This window comes from Electrona antarctica, assembly GCF_951216825.1.
Source record: "Electrona antarctica genome assembly, chromosome: 14".
NCBI lineage: Eukaryota > Metazoa > Chordata > Actinopteri > Myctophiformes > Myctophidae > Electrona > Electrona antarctica.
In genome coordinates, this window is record NC_136795.1 from 13378967 (window position 1) to 13406711 (window position 27745).

General features: G+C 43.7%; 2 protein-coding genes across 4 annotated transcripts; both read left to right on the plus strand.

Annotated features, from left to right (window-relative positions):
• Positions 1-10219, plus strand: LOC306936524 (intraflagellar transport protein 56-like; the record flags this gene model as incomplete). Its single annotated transcript, XM_079520068.1, has 13 exons — positions 1-125; positions 670-841; positions 950-1024; positions 1448-1550; positions 1942-1997; positions 2528-2581; positions 4925-4988; positions 5819-5907; positions 7181-7264; positions 7360-7429; positions 8552-8658; positions 9468-9601; positions 10088-10219. 13 exons carry the CDS (start codon positions 1-3, stop codon positions 10197-10199), a joined length of 1245 nt encoding a protein of 414 aa, XP_079376194.1. The 3' UTR covers positions 10200-10219.
• Positions 10220-14040: 3821 nt separating this feature from the next.
• Positions 14041-27417, plus strand: LOC306936837 (ubinuclein-2-like). 3 transcript variants are annotated; one of them, XM_079520466.1, is made up of 16 exons: positions 14046-14847; positions 15147-15293; positions 15843-15944; positions 16649-16780; positions 17550-17659; positions 17763-18282; positions 18423-18493; positions 18622-18751; positions 19612-19718; positions 20229-20339; positions 20443-20586; positions 21895-21945; positions 22295-23567; positions 25003-25213; positions 26446-26514; positions 26762-27417. In XM_079520466.1, exons 1-16 carry the CDS (start codon positions 14509-14511, stop codon positions 26806-26808), a joined length of 3564 nt encoding a protein of 1187 aa, XP_079376592.1. In that variant the 5' UTR covers positions 14046-14508; the 3' UTR covers positions 26809-27417. The 3 variants fall into 3 exon arrangements, with proteins under 3 accessions (XP_079376594.1, XP_079376593.1, XP_079376592.1); XM_079520468.1 differs by lacking the exon at positions 15843-15944 and having other exon boundaries at positions 14041-14847; XM_079520467.1 differs by lacking the exon at positions 26446-26514 and having other exon boundaries at positions 14044-14847.
• Positions 27418-27745: the final 328 nt, after the last annotated feature.

Consider the following 27745-nt stretch of genomic DNA (forward strand, 5'->3'; position numbering starts at 1 on the left):
ATGTCATTCCACCAGAGCCTGGAGGACATCACTGAAGACCAGCTTAGCCTGGCATCCATCCACTACATGCGCTCCCATTACCAGGAGGCCATTGACATCTACCAGCGCGTTCTGCTGCAGAACAGGTGAGGTTGTGTGACAAAACTAACAGACCGTACAGCCAGGGGGATATGGGACAGAATCTGCTTTTGATATTCCCCCCCTCTGGCAGGGGTGGATGGAAGAAGTTCTCACAGGTTTTACTTAAGTAAAAGTATCAATACTGCAATTGTAGATACACTCTGTTACAAGGAGAAGACCCATTTTGCTTGCTATTCTCTTTTGTGGATGGTATTATGTCTGCTTTTACTTTTTCATTTCCTTCCCCCATGTGATGATGCTACCACTCATTTCACTGCAAGGTGTACTATGTACAAATCAATTAAATTCTAATTTGAACAACTTATTAAGTACAATGTCACATTCATTCACACATATTGAACTGTGAGAGGGGAGAAGAAAGAGGGGTTTACTTGTTTTGAGAGTGGAAAGAAAGATGTTGAAAAGGGTTTTTGGATAACAGAAAAGTAGACCTACGGTATAATGGAGTCTTGTTAATGAAAAGTGTGCAGAGTGGTGTTAGCTTGTTCAAAACCATGTTCAAATCCATGCTGTTTTGGTCCTCTTCAGAGAATACCTGGCCCTCAATGTGTACGTGGCTCTTTGCTACTACAAACTGGACTACTACGATGTCTCCCAGCAGGTGTTGGCGGTCTACCTGCAGAATTTCCCACATTCTACCGTCGCCCTCAACCTCAACGCCTGCAACCACTTCAGGCTCTTCAATGGGAAAGCAGCCGAGGTTACTCTTTATTTATAACATTTCACGTCACTTTAAGCCGGTATGAGGCTATTTGAGATGTTACATCTGATTCTGTCTGATTATTTTTTTAAACATCCCACCTCTTAGGCTGAGCTGAAGAACCTGATGAACATATCCTCTTCCTTCTTTGAATTTGCCAAGGAGTTAATCCAACACAACCTGGTAAGACTGAGGTACTATTACTGACTGGCTTGTAGAGTTTAGTTGAATCTCAATGGCAGCTGACTCTCCTTACACAAATAGCTTTTGGTTGTTCCAAAATTTTCTTTGTATTCATTATGTCTCTTTGGGTTATACGTCTGTCCATACGTCCATGTACAGTATGTATGTTCAAACCATTGTGAACGCAATATCTCCGGAATTGCTTGAGGGAAATTCATGACAGTGGACAAACGTCCACTTGGACTCAAGAATGAACTTTTAGCCAAGGATGGCTAAAAGTTGGTGTTACAAAAGGTCTAGGTCAATGTGACCTCACAACTGTTAGAAAGCGATTTTACACCAATATTACAATGTGCGTACAAGGTAAGGCATACAATGAACAACGATGAACTGGATGGTGATGCTGATGTCTGGGGTTTGCAGGTTGTGTTTCGCGGTGGGGAAGGAGCTTTACAGGCATTTCCTGCTATGATAGATGTTATACCTGAGGCTCGGCTCAACCTGGTCATCTATCATCTCAGACAAGGTGTGTGTGTGCGTGTGTGCGTGCGTGCGTGCGTGTGTGCGTGCGTGCCTGCCTGCCTGCCTGCCTGCCTGCCTGCCTGCCTGCGTGCGTGCGTGCGTGCGTGCGTGCGTGCGTCATAGATAGTTATCTTAGTTTGTTCTGTATACTTTTGGTTTTTGTTTTCTAAATATATGTATTATTATGTATTCATATTCTGTATTTGTATATACTGTATTATTTCCCTTGAAAATGAGATGGTTCATCCCAAGGGGTTATTCCCAATATAGAATGTCAACACATACAGTAGATGACGCAGTTCCCATGTGGATCCACATGATTATTAGATTTCTTTTACATGTTCAGTGTGCAGATGATGCTAATATATTACAGGACATGTGCTTGCTTTTCACAGACGAGGTCCAAGAGGCATATAACCTGATCAAAGACTTAGATCTCAGCATGCCACAGGTAGAATCATCATTCCCTTCTCATGTTTGTTACTTCCCCTTCCATGTTCTTCGTGGCTTCCCACATTTCCATGTGTGTTAGGATATAAGAAGACCTGTGCTGTCCCCTTCCAATTTCCTTCTCTATTAATCTTTATCCAACATACAAGTACACAGTGATGTTGACATGTGGTGAGCATTTGTGTAATAACACACTCCTCCTCCTCCCCTTCCCTCCATTCTTTCTCTCTCACATTCTCTCACTCTCTCGCACACATTCTCTCTCTCTCTCTCTCTCTCTCTCTCTCTCTCTCTCTCTCTCTCTCTCTCTCTCTCTCTCTCTCTCTCTCTCTCTCTCTGGTTCAGGGCAGTGTTAGTTTTAATACAGCTCAGCGTCCAGTAAGTGTGTGTGTGTTTTTTCTCTCTCCCCCCCCCCCCCTCTATGCCAGAGTCAGTTCAGTTTTAGCTATAAGCTTCACGGACATTTGCGCTGTGAAGAACATCTTCTCTTCATACTGTACCTCTGTACTTGAATTCTTTCTGTTCTCTCAGGAATACATTTTGAAAGCGGTGGTGAATGCAGTATTGGGACAAGACACGGCCTCAGTAAGTTGGTGCACTGGTTGAAGTTTTTGGAGATTTGTGGAGTTTTCTTTTTTAATCCTTGTTGTAGCCCATGGCCATGGTATGCAAGTTAGAGTCCAAAGGGAAGCACTCACATCTCAAAACATTCTAAAACTGCTGAAAAAGGATACGTACAATGAAAAATGAAATTGCGGACTGCCTTCCTTTTTCATTATGGTAGGCAAGTTCTCATCACACCAACTCTCCAAAAACGTTAACTGTGATCATAATCACAATGTACCTGGTTTGATTCCAGCTGGAGACCTTAGTTGCATATCCTGTCTCTCTACTTTCCTATCTAAATATAGCAAAAACAGTCTTCACAATCTTCACTGGCTCCCAATGAAAGTTAGGATTAGGTAGAAGATCCTGCAATTGGGAAGTTATATATCTTATCTGGCTGATCACATACATGTGTACACCCCCATGAGGGCCCCTGGGCCGGTAATGTTTTTCGGGCCCCCATAGCACGCGTGCGTGCAATCTTTTTGTGTTTTTCGTGTTTTTATCACCTTTTTGACCTAAATGTAACTAAATCAATGGCCAATTTCAGGGCCTCAAACCCAATACCATGCGGTCCAGTTTCCTCAAAGGGCCCCTGAGAGCCACGGGCCCCTGGGCCACGGCCCCACTGGGCTAATTTGGCCCCTAAGGCTGGTCCTGTTCTGTCCCTGCCAACATCCAACCATGGATCACTAACTGTACCCCTCTGGACAGCACTACCATGTCAGCTTTGAAATCTCAACTCAAAGCTCACCTTTTTAAACTGGCTCAATTGTACAGCTTTGTTGCTATGTTGTTTTTCAATTTAACCTTTCACCAAATTTAATAGAACCATATTTTGTACTTAAAAACTTAATAATAATTGTTACGACCTTGCTATCCTTTGTAGAAAAACATATGCCAAGTTGAGTTTAATAATGATCCAGGCACTCTGTTCAGTTGAACATCTAAATAACTTTATTTTAGCATTATGGCTTATAAAGGTTCAAAACACCCAATGCATTTCAGCTCAATGTGGCTTTAGCAGGGACCACTGAATATGACAGGTAGCACACAGCATCATTACAGTATATAGATCACAAGCTGTCATTCAACTTCTACATACAGATCACAAATTCACAATAGAGCTATTAATAACAAAAAGAGTGTGCATGACAACACATACACCTTACTATTACAAAATACACATGAAACAGAGAAAATATTATCGATCATGATATTAATTAGGCCAATATCAGAATATTATAATAGTTTTTTGTAATTGTTTTCCATTGCACAGAGTTTGTTGTTGTTGTTGTTGTTGTTGTTGTTTTTGTCATTACTATACCACATTTAACCCATTTTGGGCGGGAACCCCTTTTGGTGTTAGCATTATGTTATGCTTTAGCTATTGAAAAATAGCAGATCTACAAGCTCATAGCGCGCCACCGAGTGGCGCGCTACGAGCTTGTAGGTCTGCTATTTTTGAAAAAAAGAACGACTGACATAGAAACATAACTTTTTCAGAAAACTGTCAGGATGTAGAAGACATTTTTAGAATCTGATCTCAGGTCAGAATGGGTTAATAACGTTCTCTTTAATGAGGCAGGGTGATCATCATTTAATAACGTTCTATTTAATGTGGCAGGGTGATCATCATTTAATAACGTTCTCTTTAATGTGGCAGGGTGATCTCATTTAATAACGTTCTCTTTAATGTGGCAGGGTGATCATCATTTAATAACGTTCTCTTTAATGTGGCAGGGTGATCATCATTTAATAACGTTCTCTTTAATGTGGCAGGGTGATCATCATTTAATAACGTTCTCTTTAATGTGGCAGGGTGATCTCATTTAATAACGTTCTCTTTAATGTGGCAGGGTGATCATCATTTAATAACGTTCTCTTTAATGTGGCAGGGTGATCTCATTTAATAACGTTCTCTTTAATGTGGCAGGGTGATCATCATTTAATAACGTTCTCTTTAATGTGGCAGGGTGATCTCATTTAATAACGTTCTCTTTAATGTGGCAGGGTGATCTCATTTAATAACGTTCTCTTTAATGTGGCAGGGTGATCATCATTTAATAACGTTCTCTTTAATGTGGCAGGGTGATCATCATTTAATAACGTTCTCTTTAATGTGGCAGGGTGATCTCATTTAATAACGTTCTCTTTAATGTGGCAGGGTGATCATCATTTAATAACGTTCTCTTTAATGTGGCAGGGTGATCATCATTTAATACCGTTCTCTTTAATGTGGCAGGGTGATCATCATTTAATAACGTTCTCTTTAATGTGGCAGGGTGATCTCATTTAATAACGTTCTCTTTAATGTGGCAGGGTGATCATCTCAAAATGGCTCAGCAGCTTTTCCAAGCTGTTGGTTCATCACCAAGTGAATGTGGTGAGTGTGACACCCCCACTTTCTCCTGCCTCACCAGCCATCCTCTCATCCCCTACCCACTTTCTCCTGCCTCACCAGCCATCCTCTCATCCCCTACCCACTTTCTCCTGCCTCACCAGCCATCCTCTCATCCCCTACCCACTTTCTCCTGCCTCACCAGCCATCCTCGCATCCCCTACCCACTTTCTCCTGCCTCACCAGCCATCCTCTCACCCCCTACCCACTTTCTCCTGCCTCACCAGCCATCCTCGCATCCCCTACCCACTTTCTCCTGCCTCACCAGCCATCCTCGCATCCCCTACCCACTTTCTCCTGCCTCACCAGCCATCCTCGCATCCCCTACCCACTTTCTCCTGCCTCACCAGCCATCCTCTCACCCCCTACCCACTTTCTCCTGCCTCACCAGCCATCCTCTCATCCCCTACCCACTTTCTCCTGCCTCACCAGCCATCCTCTCATCCCCTACCCACTTTCTCCTGCCTCACCACCCATCCTCTCATCCCCTACCCACTTTCTCCTGCCTCACCAGCCATCCTCTCATCCCCTACCCAGGGTGCATATGTCATAACCATCCCTTGGCCTTGACAGTCTTTTTTGCTGTGTGTAAAGCCTGATTAATACTTGTGTCCCACACTGAAAATATCAGATGTAAGCTCACAAAGCATCGCACCAAAACACAGTGTGAGCTTGTAGATTGTTTATTTTAGACAACAAAACATCATACGATGGATTACATTAACTATATACGTAGAATCCATGCACTACACACTCATACTTGTAACACTGTCATTCTGAGTGTATCTGACCTCCTGTGTTTCTTTATAAAACAGACACCATTCCTGGCAGACAATGTTTAGCCTCCTACTTCTTTCTGCTTCGCCAGTTTGACGATGTTCTCCTTTACCTCAACTCTATCAAGGTAAAAGGTTAACAGATGTTCTTAATCTTGTGTCTTATCTGTCTACTATGTGTCTTATGGGTTGTGCTATTATTAGTATTTCAGACTTTTATTGCCTGTGTTTGTGTTCATTGTCACATCACAGCAGGTTTACAGGTGTAAAGGAGTGGGTGAAATTATTTTCTGTACAAGCTTTCACCAATTGTAGTTACAAAATAGATAATCATAAAAACAGGAAAATGTCAAGTAACAAAAAAATATCATGTACATAAAGTACGTAAAGTACGTAAAGTTTATAAACGTGTTCTCAAGGAATTAAATCAAAATAAGGCAGTCCTTCATTCCCTTGTGGAACTAAGAGACATCCCTGAGCAGTATATCAATGCAAATGAAATGCCACATGAGTGTGAATAAGGGGTCTACATACAGTACAGCGATATAATATTCACAATTTCACATGCATATAATATATGCATGTGAAATTGTGAATATAATAGCAATAGTTATATCGCATGACAATATCACAAATCGTGATAGCAAGGCAGTGTATTCACAGACATACATAAAGTGTTACCAGTATGACCTTCAGCATTTGATATACTGTTTCTATACCAGTATGCTTGTTATTATGTGTTTGTTTATCCTTTAAGCCAAAAGTAATGGCTCCTCAACCGGCAGTATCACACCCATAATGCATTGCATGAACAAACCAAGCAGAGCCTAAATTGAGGTAAAATGTTTGTGTTGAGGCATTACATGAGAACAGGTTCAAGTTCAGGGTTGGATTTTCTGGGGGTGATGGGTTTGGAATCCTTGTCTCTATCTTTGACAGGAGTCATAAAAAAAACTTGGTGTGGTACCAAAGGGGTCAACTGTCTATAACAGCGTTTGTTGCCCAAATATGGAGTTGTACGGAGATCACCAAAGTCATATTCATTGATCTATAGGTTAGGAGCCTCTCTCCTGTTTCACTAGAGTGAGGCAGCTTGATGTAAAAGTACACCCCCTGCCCTGCCCCCGGACACATGACGCTAGTACTGTGTCACAGGGACTCACCCTCAATCCAACACTTAATGCTAAGTGCCGAACATATAGACTTTGGTATGACTCGGCCAGGGATTGAACCCCCGACCTCCCAGTCTCAGGGCTGAATCCCACAAGTCCACGAAGCTGGCCTTGTGGTTAGACTGTAACCACAAGGCCAGTATGTATTGACTGCACATGTCGTTATTAGACTCTTGCTATTTATTATTAATCAACAATAGTCCTGTTTCGCTGACTTTCCTGTCCTCAGAAGTACTTCCCCAATGACGACGTCTTCAATTACAACTATGGTCAAGCAAAAGCTGCCATTGGCAACTACACGGAGGCTGAGGAGGTACCAGTCATGAGCTTATACCCGCACGGTTAATAGAAGAAGGAGAATTCTTATATTAATCCACTTATGTGTATGATCATTCCACTACCTTCTAGGCCTTCCTGCTCATTCAGAATGACTCTATCAAGAATGACTACGTGTACCAGAGCTGGCTGGTACGCAGCTGTACGTTAGTATTCCTCTATATTGTTGTTAATTAATAATTGAATTAATGAATTAATTAATTTGAACTTTAACCACATTAACCCTTGCGTCCTTGTTCTTTTGTGAGGTGGTGGTTAGGGTTAGGGAAAATGGGGAAAATATCATATTTACTAATTTACTAATTTATATTAGATCAAGTGTTGTATAGATCTTAAAGTTTGGGACGGTCATGGTCAAATCTGTCATTCATTGATTCAAGGTCAAGCTCAAGTTTATTAGTATGTCCCAAACTGCGCAATTTATGTTACAGCAGATAATATGTTTGTTTGTCTGTTAGCAATGTAAGTTGACAGATGGGCAGATTTTTTTCGAGGGATAATCAACTTTTGTGTTGTAAAAAGTATATTGATAAGAAACTATTATAGCGACCAAAGGTCGCAGTTAACTATGGAATTGTGCATTTCCCGTCAGTGTGTTGGTTGTTTGGTCACCCCAGGTGACATCACGTGAAATCATCAGGAATGATGTCATCAATATTAAGCCCATATATGGAGATCCCTGATGTCATCAATATTGGCCAGCAACTCTACATCTGACCTCAAACCCTTAGATCTCCATATATAGAGCTGACCTGTTCTGACATTCCATATGTTGATCCTTCCCCATCCATCCTTCCTCTTCGATGTCTCCCTTTTGTTGATCTGACCCCCCATTCCAAAGCGCCAGCGCTCGCCCAGCAATCTGCTGTCACCCAGGCGGATATGTTGATCTGACCCCCCATTCCAAAGCGCCAGCGCTCGCCCAGCAGTCTGCTGTCACCCAGGCGGATATGCTGATCTGACCCCCCATTCCAAAGCACCAGCGCTCGCCCAGCAATCTGCTGTCACCCAGGCGGATATGTTGATCTGACCCCCCATTCCAAAGCACCAGCGCTCGTCCAGCAATCTGCTGTCACCCAGGCGGACAGCAGACTGAGGGGCTAAGGGGCGAGGTCGCTTCTCGCCCTAAGGGGCGAGGTCGCTTCTCGCTCTCAGGCGTCTTACTGGTTATTATTATTATTATTATTATTAATAATAATAATATTAGTTTATTATTAGTTTATTATTAGTTTATTATTAGTTATTTAAATGTCATTTGTTTCAGACATAATGAATGGCAAAGCTCAGCTGGCCTGGGAGCATTACCTGAAGATGGAGACTTCAGCTGAGTCTTTCAGCCTCCTGCAGCTCATAGCTAATGACTGTTACAAGGTATAGCATGTTTGCATGGTGCTCTTATCCAGTGGTATTTTATATGTTTCAATTCCTTGATCTCCAACTTGACAAGGAACCAAATAGTAAGGAGTACATATAGGTCAGAGACAATATTATTGTCATCCTAGAAAGGTCTTTCCACAACTAAATGGGGGAGGGTGGTGGTGTATGTTAGTACTAGGAAACAAGTGACAGCTAACTGTCTGCACTCCGCTGGTTCCCTGTGGCTGTTCACGTCCAGTATACTGGTGATGACCTACTACAAGGTGGCCATGGGCCCCCTACAATCCCTCACACATTAGTCAGCAATTCCTCACTGACATTCCAGCTGGCCCAGACTCTTCTCCCTCCTTGCCCCATCAGTCAGGATTGTCTCTTGCCATCTTCTGCAGCAGTCTTATTCACTTTGTTGTTTACTTGATCAACAAAGTTATTACTTCAGCATGCTCAGGTTGTTGCTGCAGCATATCATTATCATGGCTACTTGCCCTGTGGTTGTTAACAAATGGCACTTAAACTGAGTAAGTCATTCTAGATAAGAGCTAAAAAGTATCATACGTAATTGTATGAACCCCTATAGCATCCCTATTTTGGGAATATCCTAATAGGCGAACATTTGGTGAAAAGAGGGGAACATTCAGTGAAAATTGGATTGAATAGACTTTGTGAGCTTGTAGAACTGCTATTTTTGTACCAGTGAGAAGGTGCTTGGGGGGTGCAGTGGTAAATTAGCTGCTCACCGCCAGGGGTTCGAATCAAGCAGTGAGCGTTATGGATGTTTCACACAAATTTCCCCACTTCCACAGATGGGGCAGTTTTACTATGCAGCAAAAGCTTTTAGCGTCCTGGAAAGACTGGACCCTACACCAGAGTACTGGGAGGGGAAACGAGGGGCCTGTGTGGGAGTCTTTCAACTTATTTTAGCTGGGAGAGAATCAAGGTACAGTACACCATTATTCTGTTTACTGCGGCAGAGTGCCAAACCCACAAACTGCATACACTGCACAATTACAGTGTTAATTATTTCTGAGAATGTGAAAATTGACCTTTAGGCCAGTGGAACCAAAGCTGATTTTTAAACTCTAATTAACTCTCAGGATTTTGCTTCATTGGATTATTGGTTATTGCTTTGTTAACAACAACAACAACGAGATACATTACATTGTAAACATATAGCTGACATTCTCATAGTGACCTATCTGTGCAACTGTCGAACAGATTGTGCTTCCTAGTTCACCGACAAATTTGTCAAGAACAAATGTCAGAACCCTATAGAGCACGGACAATGTTTCTAATGTACTGTTATAAGACCATTGTTTGTGTGTGTGTGTGTGTGTGTGTGTGTGTGTGTGTGTGCGCGCCACGTGCGTGCGTGCGTGCGTGCGTGCGTGCGTGCGTGCGTGCGTGCGTGCGTGTCTTTCCTCAGTGAGCGCTTGAAAGAAGTGTTGCGTTTGCTGAGGGACACGGGGAGCCCTGAGGTCGAATACCTCAAGAGGATTATGAAGAAATGGGCAAAAGACAAGCGGATTTCTTTGTGATTGTATGCATTTTACTCAAGGACGGGACCAGTGCTGGACTGGATTAACAACAGAAGCCTGCCTCATCACAGTGTGATAACCTTTCCACTAATGATAATGTACACACTTCCTTATTGTTACTGAACTTTATGAACCAGCCCTAACTCAGGATATTGTTCAATCATAGTCCATATCTGCAAAGTTGTCCAACACTCTTGAAGAGCAGTATTTCCAGCCACAGTATAACACAGAGCTAGTAGGAGAGAGAAAGACAACACCCCCCTGGGTACTTGTAATTTATACATACCGGTACACTACCTGAAGCCCAACCTCAATCTGTACAGCCACCAACCACAATGCATCCCGGTTGCACCCATTGGTTGACAGCCCATTATTGATTGGCTGGCTTGGTCTCCAAACTAACTAACTCTATATATAACATAAACTGACACACACATGCATGTACAAGTCCTTACACTGCCTCCCCAAATTAAATTATCCTTGCTCCCCAGGAATCACACAAGTAAGTAGGGGATGTTCAGTATCCGTGTGGACATTTACTGAATGTAGGGCAGGGGTGGTGGGGGTCCATGAAGGTGTATGGCAGGGATACCTTTGGGACACAGCAATTGTTTACAGTGTTCCTCTGGAGCCAGATAGCTCAGTAAAGGGTAGGGGCACAGAGCTCAAGGCTCTGAGCAAAGGACAACAGGAAGTTGACATCAGCATTGCTTGAAGGGCTCTGATGGGGGAAGTAAACCGTACACTATGGAGCCAGTCTGTCCCTGTTGAGTGGGGATGGAAACCCCACAGCATAACGCCATTCTGTCCCTGTTGAGTGGGGATGGAAACCCCACAGCATAACGCCATTCTGTCCCTGTGGAGTGGGGAGGGAAACCCCACGGTTTAGAGCTGTCACTGTGGAGTGCCTCCCTCCTTCTCCTGTGTACCATCTGGACACAATAGGCCACTTCACAAATCCTCTCCAAGACCCTGCAGGAGCACATCCGCAACCCTGACCCCTTTTTGCCTTTTTTCTGGGGGCTGTAGTGTAGACCCAGATAAGATGACCAGCCTAAAAGTGCCTACCCTGTGCTTACCCTGGGCCTTCACATCATAATTCCACACCCCTGCACCCCACAGTTGTCTTCTGGCAAAGTTATGTGCTGTTTCTAGGCAGACCAAAAACATCCTGCCTGGCATACTTTGTGGTAGAAGGAGACTGGAGAGCCAGGAGGCTGCTCAAATGCCTGTGTGGCAAGGGTGTGGATTTATCTGCAGTTCTGCACAGCATGAGCAGGTGTGTAGGCTGCTGAGTCCAGGTCTGGATAGCAGAGCTGCAGGCCATGAGCACCATGGGCAACTGTGTTTCTAGACAGTTGCACTGCTCAAATCCTGTTTCAAAAATATTTTTATTGTGATTTATGATGAAAACAATGAGGCGTGTCCCTATTTTATTTTTTATTTTTTTTCAAAAACCAAACAGAAACATACACATACAATAAATGGGGAAGATGCAAACAAAGACAACCTGTACATTTGGGGTGATTCTGACCATAACACTGATTCACTACCAAAGTCTGCCTTTACATACAAAAATATAGAATCAAACCCAAACTAAATTTGGTGGTGTGAGCTGATGTTGGGTTGGCAGCTACACCTGGGTGGTGGAGTCAGCTAGTATACTTCCAGTCTGTCCTCACTGGATTCTGTGTGTGTAAACTTTATGAAACCATTTGAGATGATTTGACAGGGGCTTTATGTGTGTGTGTGTGTCTGTGTGTGTCTGTCTGTGTGCGTGCGTGCGTGCGTGCGTGCGTGCGTGCGTGCGTGCGTGCGTGCGAGAGGAAGAGAGCAGATGAAGTAATAGGTTAATGTTGTAGGTTATCCTGTGTGTGTGCAATGCTGTCTTTGTCTACTCTGGGTCGAGCCTATTGTGGCAGTGTGGGAAACGCGTATACCGGTAGCTGAAATATGACTTAATGCTAGAGATACTTGCTTTGGGACTGTGTGTCTGTGTGTTTACGTGCCTCGTCGTGACTGTATTGTACATATCTGCTATAGGCTGAGGCTGAAGAGAGATTGGGATTATTGTTTGAACATCTTGACAGTCACTGTGTGAGCACAGGGTTATGGGTGCCGTGCCATGATGATTGTTTGCATTTTTGTCCAATGCAGTGATGTCGCCGTATGGGAATTCCCTTTTGGCTGTGGGTGCAAATCATCTATGGTTGAACCCTGCTTCACCAGCCATGTGAGCAGTGTTATATGGTTTCCAGGGCCAACCCCAAGCTCCATCATCCCCGCTATCTTTTTTTAAAATCAGTGAATGAATCCTTGCAGACTTGATGTAACTTCGAGTTTGATATAAGCTATTCCAGATGCTCATGGTATTTTCCCTACCGATGGCCAGATGAAGTGTTCATTATGAAAATAGCCATCATAGGCTTTGTGGGTGTTGCGATGAATAATGAATATTGATTGGTCATAGCCCTCTAATAGGCTTGAGAACATAAGTTATTTCCAGCCACAGTATGAACATGATTTATACGGTATAGGTGTTGCTTGCCGAAAAGAACAGATGCGTCATGTTAGCTTGAATATTGTTATTATCGGCAAACAACACCATTGTGCAATGAAATGATTAAGCTTAACAAAGGTAGCGGGAGAGAGAACTTTTCCCTTGAGTATGGGGAATATTGGAGGCCTGCCAGCCCTCCACCCTAACACCCTTGCATCCGACAACCACAAATAGCTGCACAGGGTGCACCCATTTGACAGCCCATAGGAAATGGGATTACTATAATCCCATTATATGGGATTATAGTACATTTTCAAATCATATTTTCTCATACAACTCTCATCACCAATTGCCAGTGTTTCATGTGGTTCTCCAGTGAGAGGATGCTATGCATTTTAATCACTTTCTATGTAGGCCTATTTTGTTTATGGAATAAATTGTGTTGTTGGATGTTGCACAGTATATTTTCTGTATTATGTTAACAATTTGTACTTTGTAAGCTATAATGTATTCAATACATTATAGCTTCAATACATTGTATTGTATACCTGCAGCAGCAGGGTGTGCTTGTGCTCTGCTGCACTGCAGCATGTAAATAAAATCACAGGTGATGAAATAGATCCCTGTGTCATGAATTCTGTCAATTCTCAGTGTGGTAATTCCAGCCGTTATTCCGGACAACACGCCAACATTCATCTTATATAGAGTAACTTACAATAAGCAAGGTAATCATTCACATAGCCTGCCTACTGTACAATACATGCTGAAAGACAGTGTGCCTCAAGAACCTATTATATATTCCAGGTAAACCAAGAACCTAGCATCAGTCTACTCTAAACAATATCTCTAAAATAACAAAATCAACATTGAAAGTATAGGATACCCAGCATCTGTTTCAAATAAACTCCTTTTTACATTTGATTAAGAACACAATCCCATCCTGATTCCTGACAAGAAGTTAATAATAGGCTATTGATGACATCCTCTCATTTTAATAATCAGGGAGTATCAGTCTTAGATTCTTGATATGCAGTTAAAATAACGCTCTACCCTCTAGCAGACTAGCAGTCATGTATTGTAATGTTTGTTTTCGAATCTGTCCTTGTCACATCACCATTCCAAGATTAAAACATAATACTATAGTGATGTTTATTTCACACCAGACGTGGTCAGCATTTATTTTAAACGGCTGTGTTTGTTTGTTTTCTGTGAAGTGATGGAGGGGGACAAGGTGGAGGAGGCCCGTCAAAACATCCCGCGTGTTGGAGAACAATCGTCTTTCCACGTTCGCGCTTGTCTGTGTAGGGGGCGTGGTCCCGAGGGGCGTTCCAAGCCCACGATTGGCGAAGACTCCTCTCTGTCTCCTCCGTTTCCGCTTTCTTTTCATACACACCCGCCCCGTTTCTGAATAATGATAATAATGAATCAAGATGGCTACTATGGATAGCTCCTTGTGGTAGCTTAGCCAACTCTTTCATGGACACATCCGAAACTGGATTACACTGCCACTCGGATCCCTCGTAGGTCACCGGGGAGCACCAAGGGAGGCTAATAGATGGATTAAATACGGCGGAGCGGTGATTAAAAAAGGCATTGTGTTGTTCCCTGCATGCAGCCCATGTTCTGACGGAGCTAGCTAGCCGAGCACGTAGCTAGCTGTCGACCATCATCTCCCAATTGGAGCTCCACAGACAGTCGGCAGAGCAGCAGCCAGGTCGGCCGGGTTGTCCCGTTGTGTGTCCCTCCCGCCCCGGACGGAGAGCAGCAGCGGAGCCGGCGGCGCTCCGACCGCAACCTCAGCATCAATCAATGGCAGAGCCGAGGAAAGTACCGTTCGTCACCATCTCATCCTTCAGCAGCTCCTCGCCGGCACCATCGGAGTCTAATGTCAAGAAACGCCGCCGTGAAGATGAGGCCGAGATCACTTTTGAGAAAGATGGAGGAGGAGGTGAAGGCGGAGGAGGTGCAGCAGCAGCAGGGGGGTCCGCGGGAGGAGTTGGAGCAGGAGGTCCGTTCGGCGGAGGTGACGCGGGGGAACCGGAGGAAACTAAACCCACCGTGCGTCTGAACCTCTCATTGACCGAGCCCAGTGATCGGGGGTCCGCAGAGTTCAACTACAGCGAGCTCGTCCATCCATCCCCTCCTCAGGTTAGAGATGGATATATTCCACAGACAGACCACAATGAGAACGGGACGGGCCTGATGCTTTGAAGCCAGTGTGTATATAGTGTAGAAACGTGACGTCGGGGATATACTGTAGTGTCAGTGTGAAAGAAAGAAAGGGGCTCTCCTAGTAGTGACAGGACTAAAGCTGTAGTCGATAGTCATTGGTCGGGTAAACGGTTGCAAGTTGCAAAGACTGAGTAGTTCTGACATGCAGCTCTGCTATCATCAAGTTTCTCTCAGCTGATGGTCTTAGCTCTCTCCTTTGGTCCTGTCTACCACAGGTAAAACCCCCACCGGCCCCACCGGCCCCAGTATCCACTGTCCCCAAATGCCTGACACCTGCCCTGGACCCCAGCGATCCCTTTGCCGATGACGAGAGGGAGAGGCGGGAGGTGGAAGCTCTAGCCAAGAAATTTGAAAGCAAATATGTAAGTGTCACCATCTGTTCGGCAACACAGTGCAGTTAATGAACCTTTATACACAGTATCCCACTTACCCCTTTGCATGGTATCTGAGCAATGATGTCAGACACCTATAAGGCCTTATGTGTGTGCCTATCTTACTTTGAAAAACAAATAGCCAATCTACAAGTTCACACTGTGTCGATGCAGAACGTCTATTTTCACTATTTTAAAATGTTTTTCAAAATAGTAAAAAATAAAATCCAAAAAAGTTTAGGCATAAGGGATAAGGCGCATGTCTGCATGACATGCGCGATACAGGCAATATTGTCTGCATGAAAATAAAATCAATCCGTTGTGTATCAGGGTTAGGAGCCGTTACAAATTACATATGTTTTCTACAATGCATTCGGAGATTATAATAAAACAGTTATTAAATAATATCAAATGATCAGGAATCAAATATTGGCACCAATAAAATCTTATCAATTCCCTTCCCTAATGTTAATGAATACTTGCAAGAGATGCTCTCAGGCAGCAGGTGTTTGATCATTGTGTGGTTACTCTTGATTACAGGGCATTGTTCCAAAGAAGAAGAAAAGGGACAGGATGCAGGATCTCATTGACATCGGTTATGGCTACGATGAGACCGATCCATTCATTGATAACTCAGAGGCTGTGAGTTCACCTTTGACCTACACTTCTCTCTATCATCAATATGAATGTCCTAGCGCAGCCCCTTGGATCTTATTATGATGTCGACAGCCTTCTTCTGATCACCCCATATCCTTTTTTCACCTCGATAATCCCTAAAATAAAATGTCTTAACCCATTTAGACCTAAGTTCGATTCTACAAAATGTCTTCTAAATCATGACAGTTTTCAGAAAAACCCTATGTTGTCAGTGGTTCTCAAACAATTTCATGTCAAGGACCCCAGAAAGTATATGTAATTGGCCGCCGACCCCCATCTGAAAATATGTTGTTCCAGGCCCCCCCCAGAAGCAAAGATTTGAGTTAAAAACGTTCGCTCTGAAAGAATATATATTCAAAGATTTTCACCACATTTTCATGATTTTTCAAAAATAGCAGACCTACAATACAAGCTCGTATGAGCTTGTAGATCTGCTATTTTTCAATAGCTAAAGTATAACATAATGCTTAAAACACCAAAAGGGGTTCCCGCCCTGAATGGGTTAAATTGTGACCTTGATCTTAATGGATGCAATTAAAACATTTTATTAAGAATTATTCCAACATTTCTGTACTATTTTCATGAAGAATATCAAATGTTGCAATGCAATTCTTTTTAAATAATTTATATAATTTATCATATTTAGATACTTAGATTTAGTTATTTAGATTTGCCCTTGTCGTCTTCAGTATGACGAGCTGGTGCCGGCCTCTCTCACCACCAAACATGGAGGCTTCTACATCAACACAGGCACCCTGCAGTTCAGACCAGCCTCTGACTCGGAGGGAGAAGACTTCAGCATGGAGGGAAACCACTTCAAGGTGGGTTCTTCATGCCTGAACGCACAGGAGACATACAGATGAACATGTCTGCACTTCAGAGACGATAGAGACATTAGTTTTCTTTTAAGCAATATTACATAACGGAATGAGGTACTGGTGTTTCCTTTAGCATCTTGATAGTGGCCATAATAACAGTAAACACCCTCGCTGTAATATTGCAATTATAGAATGGTTACAACGTTGTTTATACGGCATGGCGCCTAAGGAGAGAGCCATCTAGAAGAGTGTATTTATGCCTGTCCATCAGCGCCACATTTCTTGGGCTCACTGCCAAATAGAGCAAGGAAGCCAATCCCCATTTTTTAATGTTTTGCATGTGAATGTTTTCACAATCACATTTTGTGAATTCATAATCACAGATACATCGTCCCTCCGGCAAGGCTGACATCAATATGGCATAAATTCACAGTGATCATTATTAACCCCCATCTTGTTTTCTTTTTAACAAAATAGAAACGCATCACACATTTCATTCTGAAATCTAGTGAGAGAAAGATTCCAATAACTTAGCAAAGCAATGTAATGTTAGTTGGACAGGTTAGTGCTAAATGTGTAAAAAATTTATCCATTCTTTAGTAATATTTACAGTGATTTATTTAATTTAAACACAGTTGAAGTGTGATTTTTCATGAGCACTGGTGGAAAGGCTATTTTGACAAATCAAAATGGTTTGCTCGAACTTGGCTGTATACGACTGAAATTAGCATTAGTTACAAATAAATCTGTTATGTGATGCTTCTGTCTGTAGAAGGTGATTCAAGACGGTGAAGAACGTGTAATAAAGAAGCGTAAGAAAAAGCAAGATGGTGTTAACATGGAAGACAACAAACCCAGGAGAAACAAAATTATCAAGCCAGGGTGAGTTTTAATATCTCGTTGTTCCCCTCTGGAGCTGTCACAATTTCCCAGGCAGTCGTGCACTCTGAATGTTCGCCATCCTCTCAATCTTTCTATTCTGCAGAGGGATTGTGCTGAACGTCCACAGGCCAGTGAGGCCACAGAAGCAGAAGAGGAAGAAGCTGATGAAAGACTCCATCCACCTGGCCAACATGTTGCGTCGCTTCACCCGGGAGAAGGACATGATCCGCAAGAAGATCCCGGCCAACCCTGCTGCCACCATTCTGCCACGGCCCAACCCTAAAGTGCCCAACACCAACAACAGCACTCTCGTCAACGCCCACCCCAAGGCGGCCGGTGCCACTGGCAACGAGTTCAACATGACCGACCTGACCACGGACCCGGCCATGGACTGGCTGATGGGCTCGGCCAACAACAACAACGACATGCTGCAGGACATGATGGGAGACCTGGACTTCGGCATGCTGGACTCCCCTCAGCCCTCCAGCCCGGCACAGGGCGAAAATGGCCTGGCAGGAGCACAGCATAAACTAAGGGTGTCACAGGGTGGGGTGCTGTCTCCTCCTGCCCTGCCCAGCGGCCTGTCGGCCCCACTTGCCAAACGCATTGAGGACCTGCGGGTGGTAAGGGACTCTTGTCTATTTGTTTTTAAAGCTTGCAGTGTAGAGTGTAGATGCAGAGTCAGTTTACAGCCTGTTCAGTTTAGTTTTGAAACGGCCGCTCATATTCTCTGGGTCTTTCTAATGATTCTCCCCTGTGACAGGCTTCCCGTCAGTTTGATGACGAGGGCAGGAAGAAGTTCTTCACGCTGGACATGAACAACATCCTACTAGAGTGAGTCTCCTTACCCAAGTCTGCCCTTATGGATCAAAACTCGGTGTCGTATGACTCGTATAGAAGTTCTAAAATCCTAAAATCATCCACATCACACAGTGTCATGTCTCTCTATATCTGTGTTTCAGTATTGAGCTGCAGGTTCAGGAACAGCCAGCAGCCGTGCGCGCTGTTGTGTACTCTCACCTTGAGGCCTTCGTGCCCTGCAATAAGGAGGCCCTCCTCAAACGCCTTAAGAAGCTAAGCCTCAACATCCAGGTGTGTGTGTGCGCGCGCGTGCGTGCGTGCGCTTTTATCCAATATAGCTGATAGTTTAGAAGTACACTTACTTGTTTGCCGGGGAATTTTTCTGAATAAAGGCATTAGACTACAAAGACTAGAGTGCCAAGCGGATGGGCAGTTAGCACACCAATAGTGGGGAGGTGCACTGCTGACCACAGGAGACAAACTTGATAATAGAAAGGAGAGATCGCACAGCTCGAAGTCACAATGCAAAAAATACTGTTTATTGAGTTACCAACGTTTTGGCAAACAAATTGCCTTCTTCAGGGTACTTAAGAAGGCAATTTGTTTGCCGAAACCTTGGTAACTCAATAAAAAGTATTTTTTGCATCGTGACTACGAGCTGTGCGACCTCTCCTCTCTATTTTCAAGATATGAGGACGGAACATGCCGTTTTGATCAAAACCAGCGCCGTAGATTTAGAGAGATGAGACAGTTTAGTCGGGCCGTAAACAAGGAAGTGAACGGCAGTGCGCATGCACAAACCATGTCTAGGATCGCTGAAAAGGCATGGCCAAGCAAAAAACATATCATTTTATATCATTAAAAAGCTTTAATGACGGAGAATTCATTATAAGATATGCGTTATTATATCATTTTGCCCTTGCCCTTGATTGTGGGCAAGAAAAAAATACCAAAAAACTGACAACGATGGGGCAAGAATTCCAAAAAACATAAACCCTATCCATCTTCTTTGGTGGAGGGCATATTTCTTGTTTCAAGGTGCTCTGGCTCTGTGTCTATACATAGGCCTGTAGGTGGGGTACTATGCATATGTGGTAAGTTGTTTTCTTTTTTTATTTGGGGCCTGTGGTCATCCTCTCCCTGTCTCCCAGGACGACCGCATGCGCACTCCTCTGCTGAAACTGAAGTTGGCCGTGTGCAGTGTGATGCCAGAGCAGATTGCCAGATACAACATGGACTGTATCGCCAAGGTGGCAAAGTAAGGCCACTTCCTCATCCCTGCTGGCATTTGAACCACTTGAACTCTAGCTTCTTCTTCTGGGGTGTACAATTGGTGAAAGTAGCATGTCTACAAGCTCTACAAGTGTTCTCAGGGGAATCTGGTCATTAAAGTATAGGGCCAATGGGAATACGACTAAGTAATCCTAACCCTAAAAAATGGAGAAGGAAATCTGATCAGCTACTTCCGCTATTTGTCATATACAACAAAGTATTAAGGGGCTTAAGAGACTAACCAGAGGCCCTTCATGGATCTATTCTATGACATATTTGACATATGACTCAAAGATGTGGGCAAGGTTTCAGTACTATGAGTGGCCCATTGACTTCCATTATGAAATGAAAGCAACATATTTAAAAAGGTATAAAACATATGTGCAATTCTGTGCAAGATATTTGGCGCTGATGAGACCCATGGTTTGCAAGATTAGTTCTCCACACACTTATGGCATGAGATTAACTGTGTGTGTGTGTGTGTGTGTGTTGACAGGCAGCAATCTGAGGAGGGAGAGAAGAATGGTTCAGAAGAGGAAGATGAGGAGAAGCCAGGGAAAAGGGTGATGGGGCCTCGTAAGAAGTTCATCTGGGATGACAAACTCAGGTCAGTTTCTCGTGTGTGTGCGTGCGTGCGTGTGCGTGTGCATGCGTGTTTGTGCATGCATTTGTGGGTGTATTTGTTCTCACTCTGTCCTGTGTTTTGGCAGGTCATTTCTATGTAACTTGGTGCGTGTGAAACTAGGCTGTTATGAGCTGGAAGGCCAGAGCTCACTGTCACTAGAAGACTACCTCAAAGCCTTCATGGAGACTGAAGTCAAACCACTCTGGCCCAAAGGCTGGATGCAGGCCAGGTAAGATTGTGTGGGTGGGTGCAGGCTTGCATGTGCTCTTATATGCGTCAGCAGAATTTATAATATCCGCTTATGTAATGTGCCTTCTTTTTTTTTTAAAGATTTATTTTGGGCATTATATGCTGTATTCAGATAGGACAAAGAAAGGCGGGAGAGAGAGAGGGGATGATATGCATTCAAGTGCCTCGGGCGGCCCTATCCATTGTATGTGGCTCAGTGAGCCACCATAATATGTTTTCTGTATGGCTATGTTCTGTATTTGCAAGGCAGCCCTTGTTTTTTAACGTTTTATTATTGCATTTTCACATAAGCAGTCGTATACAGATATTGTACACATCTATTATACAAACAAGTTAAATTCAGTTGTTGCATATTAGCTTGAGGTGTCTAACACTTGACCAGGTAGTAGTGGAGCAGACAAGTGACTGAAGTGAGAAACACATACTTCAACTTCAGGTTGAAGTACTTTGTGAAATGAAAGGAGTGCCAGTGTTTTGCAGTTTCAAGAATAGTCATAAGAATACAGAAATAAACACGACACAAGAAGCACACAAGTCAGATTGATTGATTGATTGAAAATTTTATTAACAGTTTGCAGAATTACAGTACATTTCAAGCACAAACTCAATACAAAGGCTGTTAACTGTGAGTGGACGACCCAATTAAGCATTACACTTGTTTACAACAGGGTCCACCATGTTCAATTCATCAAAACATTTAGAGACGTACAAATAGACACTTCTATATAGACAAAGAACAGTACAGGAATTCATCATAATGGAGGTAAAAAGGGAAAAGAAACATATACAGTAACCGAACACAATGTAATATATATAAATTATATATATAATGTGCATCGACAAAATTATATTTAAAGTAAGGCAGAATATCCCAGTCAGTTGTGCAAGTAGCAACAATTAGCAGCAGATATCGAAGCAGATATAAAATAACAAACCCTTTTCCATAAATGTAGAACTTTCTTTTATTTATTTTTTTAACTTTTTGCTTTAATCAATGACACAAGTTTTATGCAACTTGGTGGAAAGTCATCAATTGAACAGTGGCCATGGTGCCTTTAAAAGTGTACTGCACAGGCTAAGAATACTTCAATCCAACGGAAACTCCGACCAGAGAAGAGGAAGATCAATCAACACACAGTCTCCACACACAATCGAATCAGAGATGTTGCATTTATGCTGTCTGGTCAACTACTAGTACACCCCATGAAACTCCTAACCACTTAAGCTGCGATGTCACATGTTCTAGATTTATTGCAGTGGTTGACATGTGTTGGTTCTTTCTCCCCAGAATGCTGTTCAAAGAGAGCATCATGGCTCACGGTCACCTCACAGGCAACACGTGAGTCATTATTCCATTCAATTCAATTCCTTTATTACCAAGGTCGGTGCAACAACATTTAGTATGCAACTCCAGCCTTCAATGCACTAAAGTAAAACGGAATAATACAGGTAAATAATTTAAATAGACTTAAGCCCAATGCAACTCATTGCAACTCAATGAGTTGCATTGGTGTGGTTTACCTTAAAATGTTTTGTCCCAACCCGACCCTTTGGTGTGGTTTGGGCTTAATTTTACTATATTACAAAAATCAAGGAAGAATATCAAAGTACAAATGTAAAACTAAAGTTATTAAATTAAGGTTGGTTAACCTGATCTCTTTCATACTCGTGTTGTCCTTCCACTCCAGAGCAAAGAAGAAGATGATCACCAGTACTCCCAAAGGACTCAAACCCAGCGGCTGGGTTCAGCAGAGGACCACGCCCTCAGCGGGTGCCACCGTGTCCCCAGCAGGCCAGGTTGCCAGGCGACAGCCCCAGTCGCCCTCTGAGCCCATCTGTGTGGACTCCCTGGACGAGGACCTGGTGGCGCCCTCCCTGGACTCCATTTCTCAGGCTCTGGCCATCCTCAGCAACGCAGCCAAGGGCCTGGCTCACGGGGACAGCCCCCCGTCCCCGGATGGGCCCAAGGCGGCCACCCCCTCGTCCCTCCACTCCTCACCACTCCTCCAGCAGCACAAGAAGGGCCCCGTCAGCACGCCGGGCTCGACTGCGCCTCACTACGTCTCTACCTCTTCCTCGCCTTCGTCCAACTCTCTCTCGCGGCCGCCGTCCGTTCCCTCCTCGCCCCTCGTGGCAGGGATGAGCGTCGTGAAGGGCGTGGCTCACAGACACTCGCCGTTCATTGCTCAGAGACCCGGCGGAGTGACCGCCGTTAAAGCCTGCACACCCGGTTCACCCTCCCAGCCCAAAGCTCGCCCGCCCCCAACCGCCTCCCCCCTCGTACCCCCAGGGTCCAAAGCGGGGGTCCCCACTGGCCCCTTGGGCCTTCTCAAAGGCAGCAATAACACTAAAGCCAACAGCAGTGACGCTCTTATCATGGCATCGCCCTCTCCATCCCGGCCGCATATCGCTCCGTCGCCCTCTCACCTCACCCCCAAAACCCCCCAGGGCCCTCGTCTGCCGCTCCCCCCTCACATCAAGCCCTCCCCTCTTTCCTCTCCCACCCTGTCCCAGCAGCAGCAGTCCAACTTCATCACGCCCATGCAGGCTACGCTCACCAAATCCACTAGCACGCCACCAATCATCAAACTCACCCACCGCCCCCCAAACTCCACTGCCATCTCCCCCGCCATCTCCCCCCTTCCCAGGTCTCAGATGACCACCACCATGCACCAATACACCCCCAAAACCCCCATAGGCTTCCGCCTGCCGTTCTCAGGTGCCCAGGGCGGAGTGGCCAAGCCGGTCCAGGTGGGCCAAAAGCCCCTCAGCAGTAACGCCACCAGCACCAGCCTTACGAACACGTCATCCAACAGCAAACATTCAGGATCCAGCCCCTCCCCCACCGCCGCCGGCCAAGCCAACCAAGGCCAGCGTCAACGGGCAGGGGTTGGGACTACTCAGGGGCTTAAGCCAATCACATCTGTCTCTTCGCAGTCCGTCTCTTCTCAGTTACCGCAGGTTTGTGTTGTTGGGAATTCGAACACGCATGATTCTCAGGTGTGCCCAAACCACACTGGTAGGGACAAAACCGTTTTAAGGTCAACCACACCAATGCACACCCTTTGGTGTGGTTTGGGCTTTAGATATGCTTGAATATCATCGCTGTCGGAAACCTATGTCCAAACTGTTAACTTTCAGGAAATGGGGGGGGGGGGGGGGGGGGGGGGGGACCTGTGAGTCAATTCAACTTTATTAGTAGACTCAGGTCCATAGGGTTACATACATGGGGTTATACAAGAAGAGATACAACAGGCAATAAAAATCATAAAAGAATGTAAAACAAATACATAACTTGCATAACTTAACCCACAGGCAGAACATACAGGCATTTTAGCCAGTGTACCCTTAACCTTGATGTATAACGTGAACAGCTCACTGAGGGGCTTGAAAGCGCTACAATGATACTGTTTGTTGACACGTCCAGTCTTTTCATAAACTTAAACATTACATTTCTTAGAAGTGCTGGAGTGCTCCTCACTCCAGCAGTGACAAACATCTGGCTAGCACTGCCCCCTCTGGGTTGTTTAAGGAGTATTCTCATGGCCTCATTATATGCAACTTGCAACCTGTGCATGCTAGACTTTTTATAACATGACCACAGGTGTGCAGTATAAAGCGGTGTGCAATATGCCTTGAACAAGGACACTTTCACTTTAGTGGAACAATGACAGAACTTTCGGGCAATAGTGTTTGCTTGAGCATACAACTGTGTGTTCCTATGGATTCAATCCAATGTTGTTACTTGTTGTTATTTAGTCACAAGCTCTTAATACTTGTAATTAGTAAAATACTTAAAAGACTTAATCACTTTCAACCTGGCATCCCAATTTTGGCCATTTCATTAAAAAAAAAGTTAAATAATAGTGAAAATGGCACATCTACAAACCTGCATTGTGAGCTTGTAGATTTGCTATTATCGCTACTTTTGTAGGACACTGTTATGATGATTGATGAAGCAGGGCATTCATTTACAAGGAGAAAAACAAAAGTTTAAATATGGAGATACAAGGTTTCAATGCATTATATTTCATGTACAAAATACATCTCAATGTGCTTGCCAGTTAACAGAAGGTTGTATAGCTTGTTTTAAAATTGGCTGAAGTTGGAGGGCGGAATTAGCCTGGCTCCATCCCTGAATCGCTAGCCACGGCCATTAAAGAATTTTTTGTGAAAATTCAGACCGACTGCCAGGGTAGAGCGGAATAGGCAATGAAGAGTAAATGTGATTTTGTGCTCTTGCAATAACATGTAGGTGCAGAAAATCTTGAATAAGCACCTTAAGGTGCTTGAAGTGTGAATTTATAAAGCGCCAGGTTTTTTAAGCTATTCTTGGTTTAGCAAACCTATCCAAGCATTATATTACACTTTGTCCTTTTCTCCTGCTGTTCCTCAGGTCTCCACAGTAGGCGCTGCCGGGGGTCTCCTCAGTTCCACTGCGTCCCTTCCTCTGGGGTTTGGGATGCTGGGAGGCCTGGTGCCAGTCTCCCTGCCCTTCCAGTTCCCCTCGCTGTTAAGCTTGCCTACGCTGGGAACCGCAGGCTCCAGTAGTGGGGCCAGTGTCTCTGCAGCCAGTAGCAATGTAGCATTCAACACCCTGACCCAGAGTGAGTATAACATAGCATGGATTCATGCCGCATTACTGAATATCACACTTTTAAGGGTTGTTTCTAATATTATTGTATATGATTATTATACGTTTCATAGGAATAGCATTCCAAAAGTAACCAACCCTCCCTGTATACTTCATTGACTGGGGTCACCCAGGGCTTTGTACTTAGCGCGATCCTATTTTCACTGTTTAAACAATAACAGTATTGTAAGTACATTAGCAATAGCAGATCTATAAACTCACAATGTATCACAATACTATGCAATGTGAGCTTTTAGATCTGCTTTTTTCGTCAAACGTTTTCCTGTTTTCACTGAATGTTTGCCTGAATAGGCGTGAATAGTGTGTTACGCAGGGAAGCTGTTAAAGAACTACAACTAAAAGACTGTAGTATTACACATGTGGCTATATACATACAACAAGCTACTTCCATTATAAACCTCAATTCTCCTTGATATATGTTTAGAAAACATTTCCCAGACCTGTTCTAAAATTCCCCTCTACCGAATGTATCTTGGCTACCAAATATACACATTACCGTATCATTAACTGACTGATAAGAAGCATTACATTACACTTAGTTGAAAGTAACGCAACAACCACTAAAATGGTCAGTGGATTAATTACAAGTAACACACTGCCAAACCAAATTACATGGTGTTGACAAGAGTCTGATTGTTAAACAAATCTCCTGATGATCCAATATTTTTGTCTAGACTTGTGTGTGTGTGAATAGAAGTTTGTTGTTCCTGTCCTTTTTTGTAATGTTTAGGTACTCATGTATAGCTTGTTTGTGTCCTACGTGGTTGATCCATTTGTTTCACCATGCTATGTGTATGTTTGTCTGGATGTGATTTTTCTCCTCGTTGTTTGACGTTCTCCCATCCTCCTCTCTGCTTCTCTCCCCTCATTTTCTGTGATGTTTTCTTCATTTATAATGAAATTCTGCCTGTCAATTGATTTTCTTTCCATACTTTGGCTCATTTGGCCTCTGCTCATTATGTCATCATCCATCATCTTTTTTGCCACCCCCAAAACGGTGTCCTCTTCCCCTTTCTTACTTTCTTTTCCTCTGTCTGCTCTTTCCCTCCTTTCCTGTCCTTCCACCCTCTATCTCCATCTCTTTTCCTTGTGTAAACTGAACTTTCATTAATTTCCTTTCACCTCCACTTGTCTTATTCCTTTGTGTCTATCCCTTCCTCGTTGCCACCTGTCCTGTCTCCTCAGATCTGTATAAGAGTCTCCAGTCAGGGTCACAGGTTGCTCTGCCTCCTCACTTGCAGCTCGCTTTTTCAGGTAAAACGCGACCCTCTCTCCCTCCTTCTGGGACTGACCCATTTGCTCTCTCTTCCTACACTTGCAGTTTTGTTTCCCAAATTGTCTCGTGTCCTGTCCCTACCCTCCTTTCTGCTTCTTGCATGCCTGTCCATCTCTGTACGTAGCCATTTTAGCCGCCATTCCATCTCTGTGGTAGTCGTCTGTTTGGTCTTTCAATGTTAGTTTTTTTTGTGAGTTGTTCACCATGCCTGTTCTGTCTGTCTAGATGTCAGTCAAAGCCAGGGAGGAGACAATAAGAGGAAGACTCTATGATGCAATTCAACCTGTACGCCCAGATGGAGCTGGTCCATGGTGATGTGACAAATCAGGACATACATGGCTTTGACTGACAGATGGGACTGACCACTCGGCAAGATGGGTCTGAAGTTTTTTTTCTTGGACTGAGATACACTCAAGATGCTTGACTTCACATATCCAGCTCTCCAGTTTTTTTTTAAAACAGTTTGATAACTTTTTTAAACGTATTGTTCATAGGATGGCTACATGAAAATGACAACTATTTTTGTCAATGTTTACAAGATAGACCTATATCACTGTGGAAAGGGAGATGAATGAGTTGTTTGAGATTGTTTTAATGTGTGCAGGATGAATGTGGCCAGGTGTTTGAATACTCCTTGCGCCAGACAGAAAACAAACTGTATGTGTGTATCCCTCCCTCTCTGATGTGTGGTCAATGTCTATACGGTGCTGTTACCATAATGTAATTATTACTGATACCTGTAAGAAATGTAAACTGAAATTCATGAATTTGAGCTTTTTTGAATGAAATCTGTACATTTTCATTGTACTTGAATTCAAGTTTTTGTTCCTCCTGTACAAAGCTAAAACATTTCTTCAATTAAATAAAATGCCTTAAAGTTCTGCTTTTAAAGTAGTTGATTTAATTTATCATTTAAAACCCAATGAGGCTATATCCTAAAATGGGGAAAGAAATTTCCTTTGCCAAATCAGTCTTGAAATTAAAATGTGAGCACAGGAGCAGGTGAAGTGTAGTCTATTATGAATCTCTATGACTGTTAATTAAGACTCAAGACTAGCACAGATTAAAGGTTTATAAATCAGTATGCTGGTAAATTACACATCGTCACTGTGTGACTGACGGAAACCTTATCTCCATATTTGTCTCCACCAGGCCGAAGGCATGGGGAGAGAGTATGTTTTGCACTCCGTGTGTGTGTGTGCGTCCGTC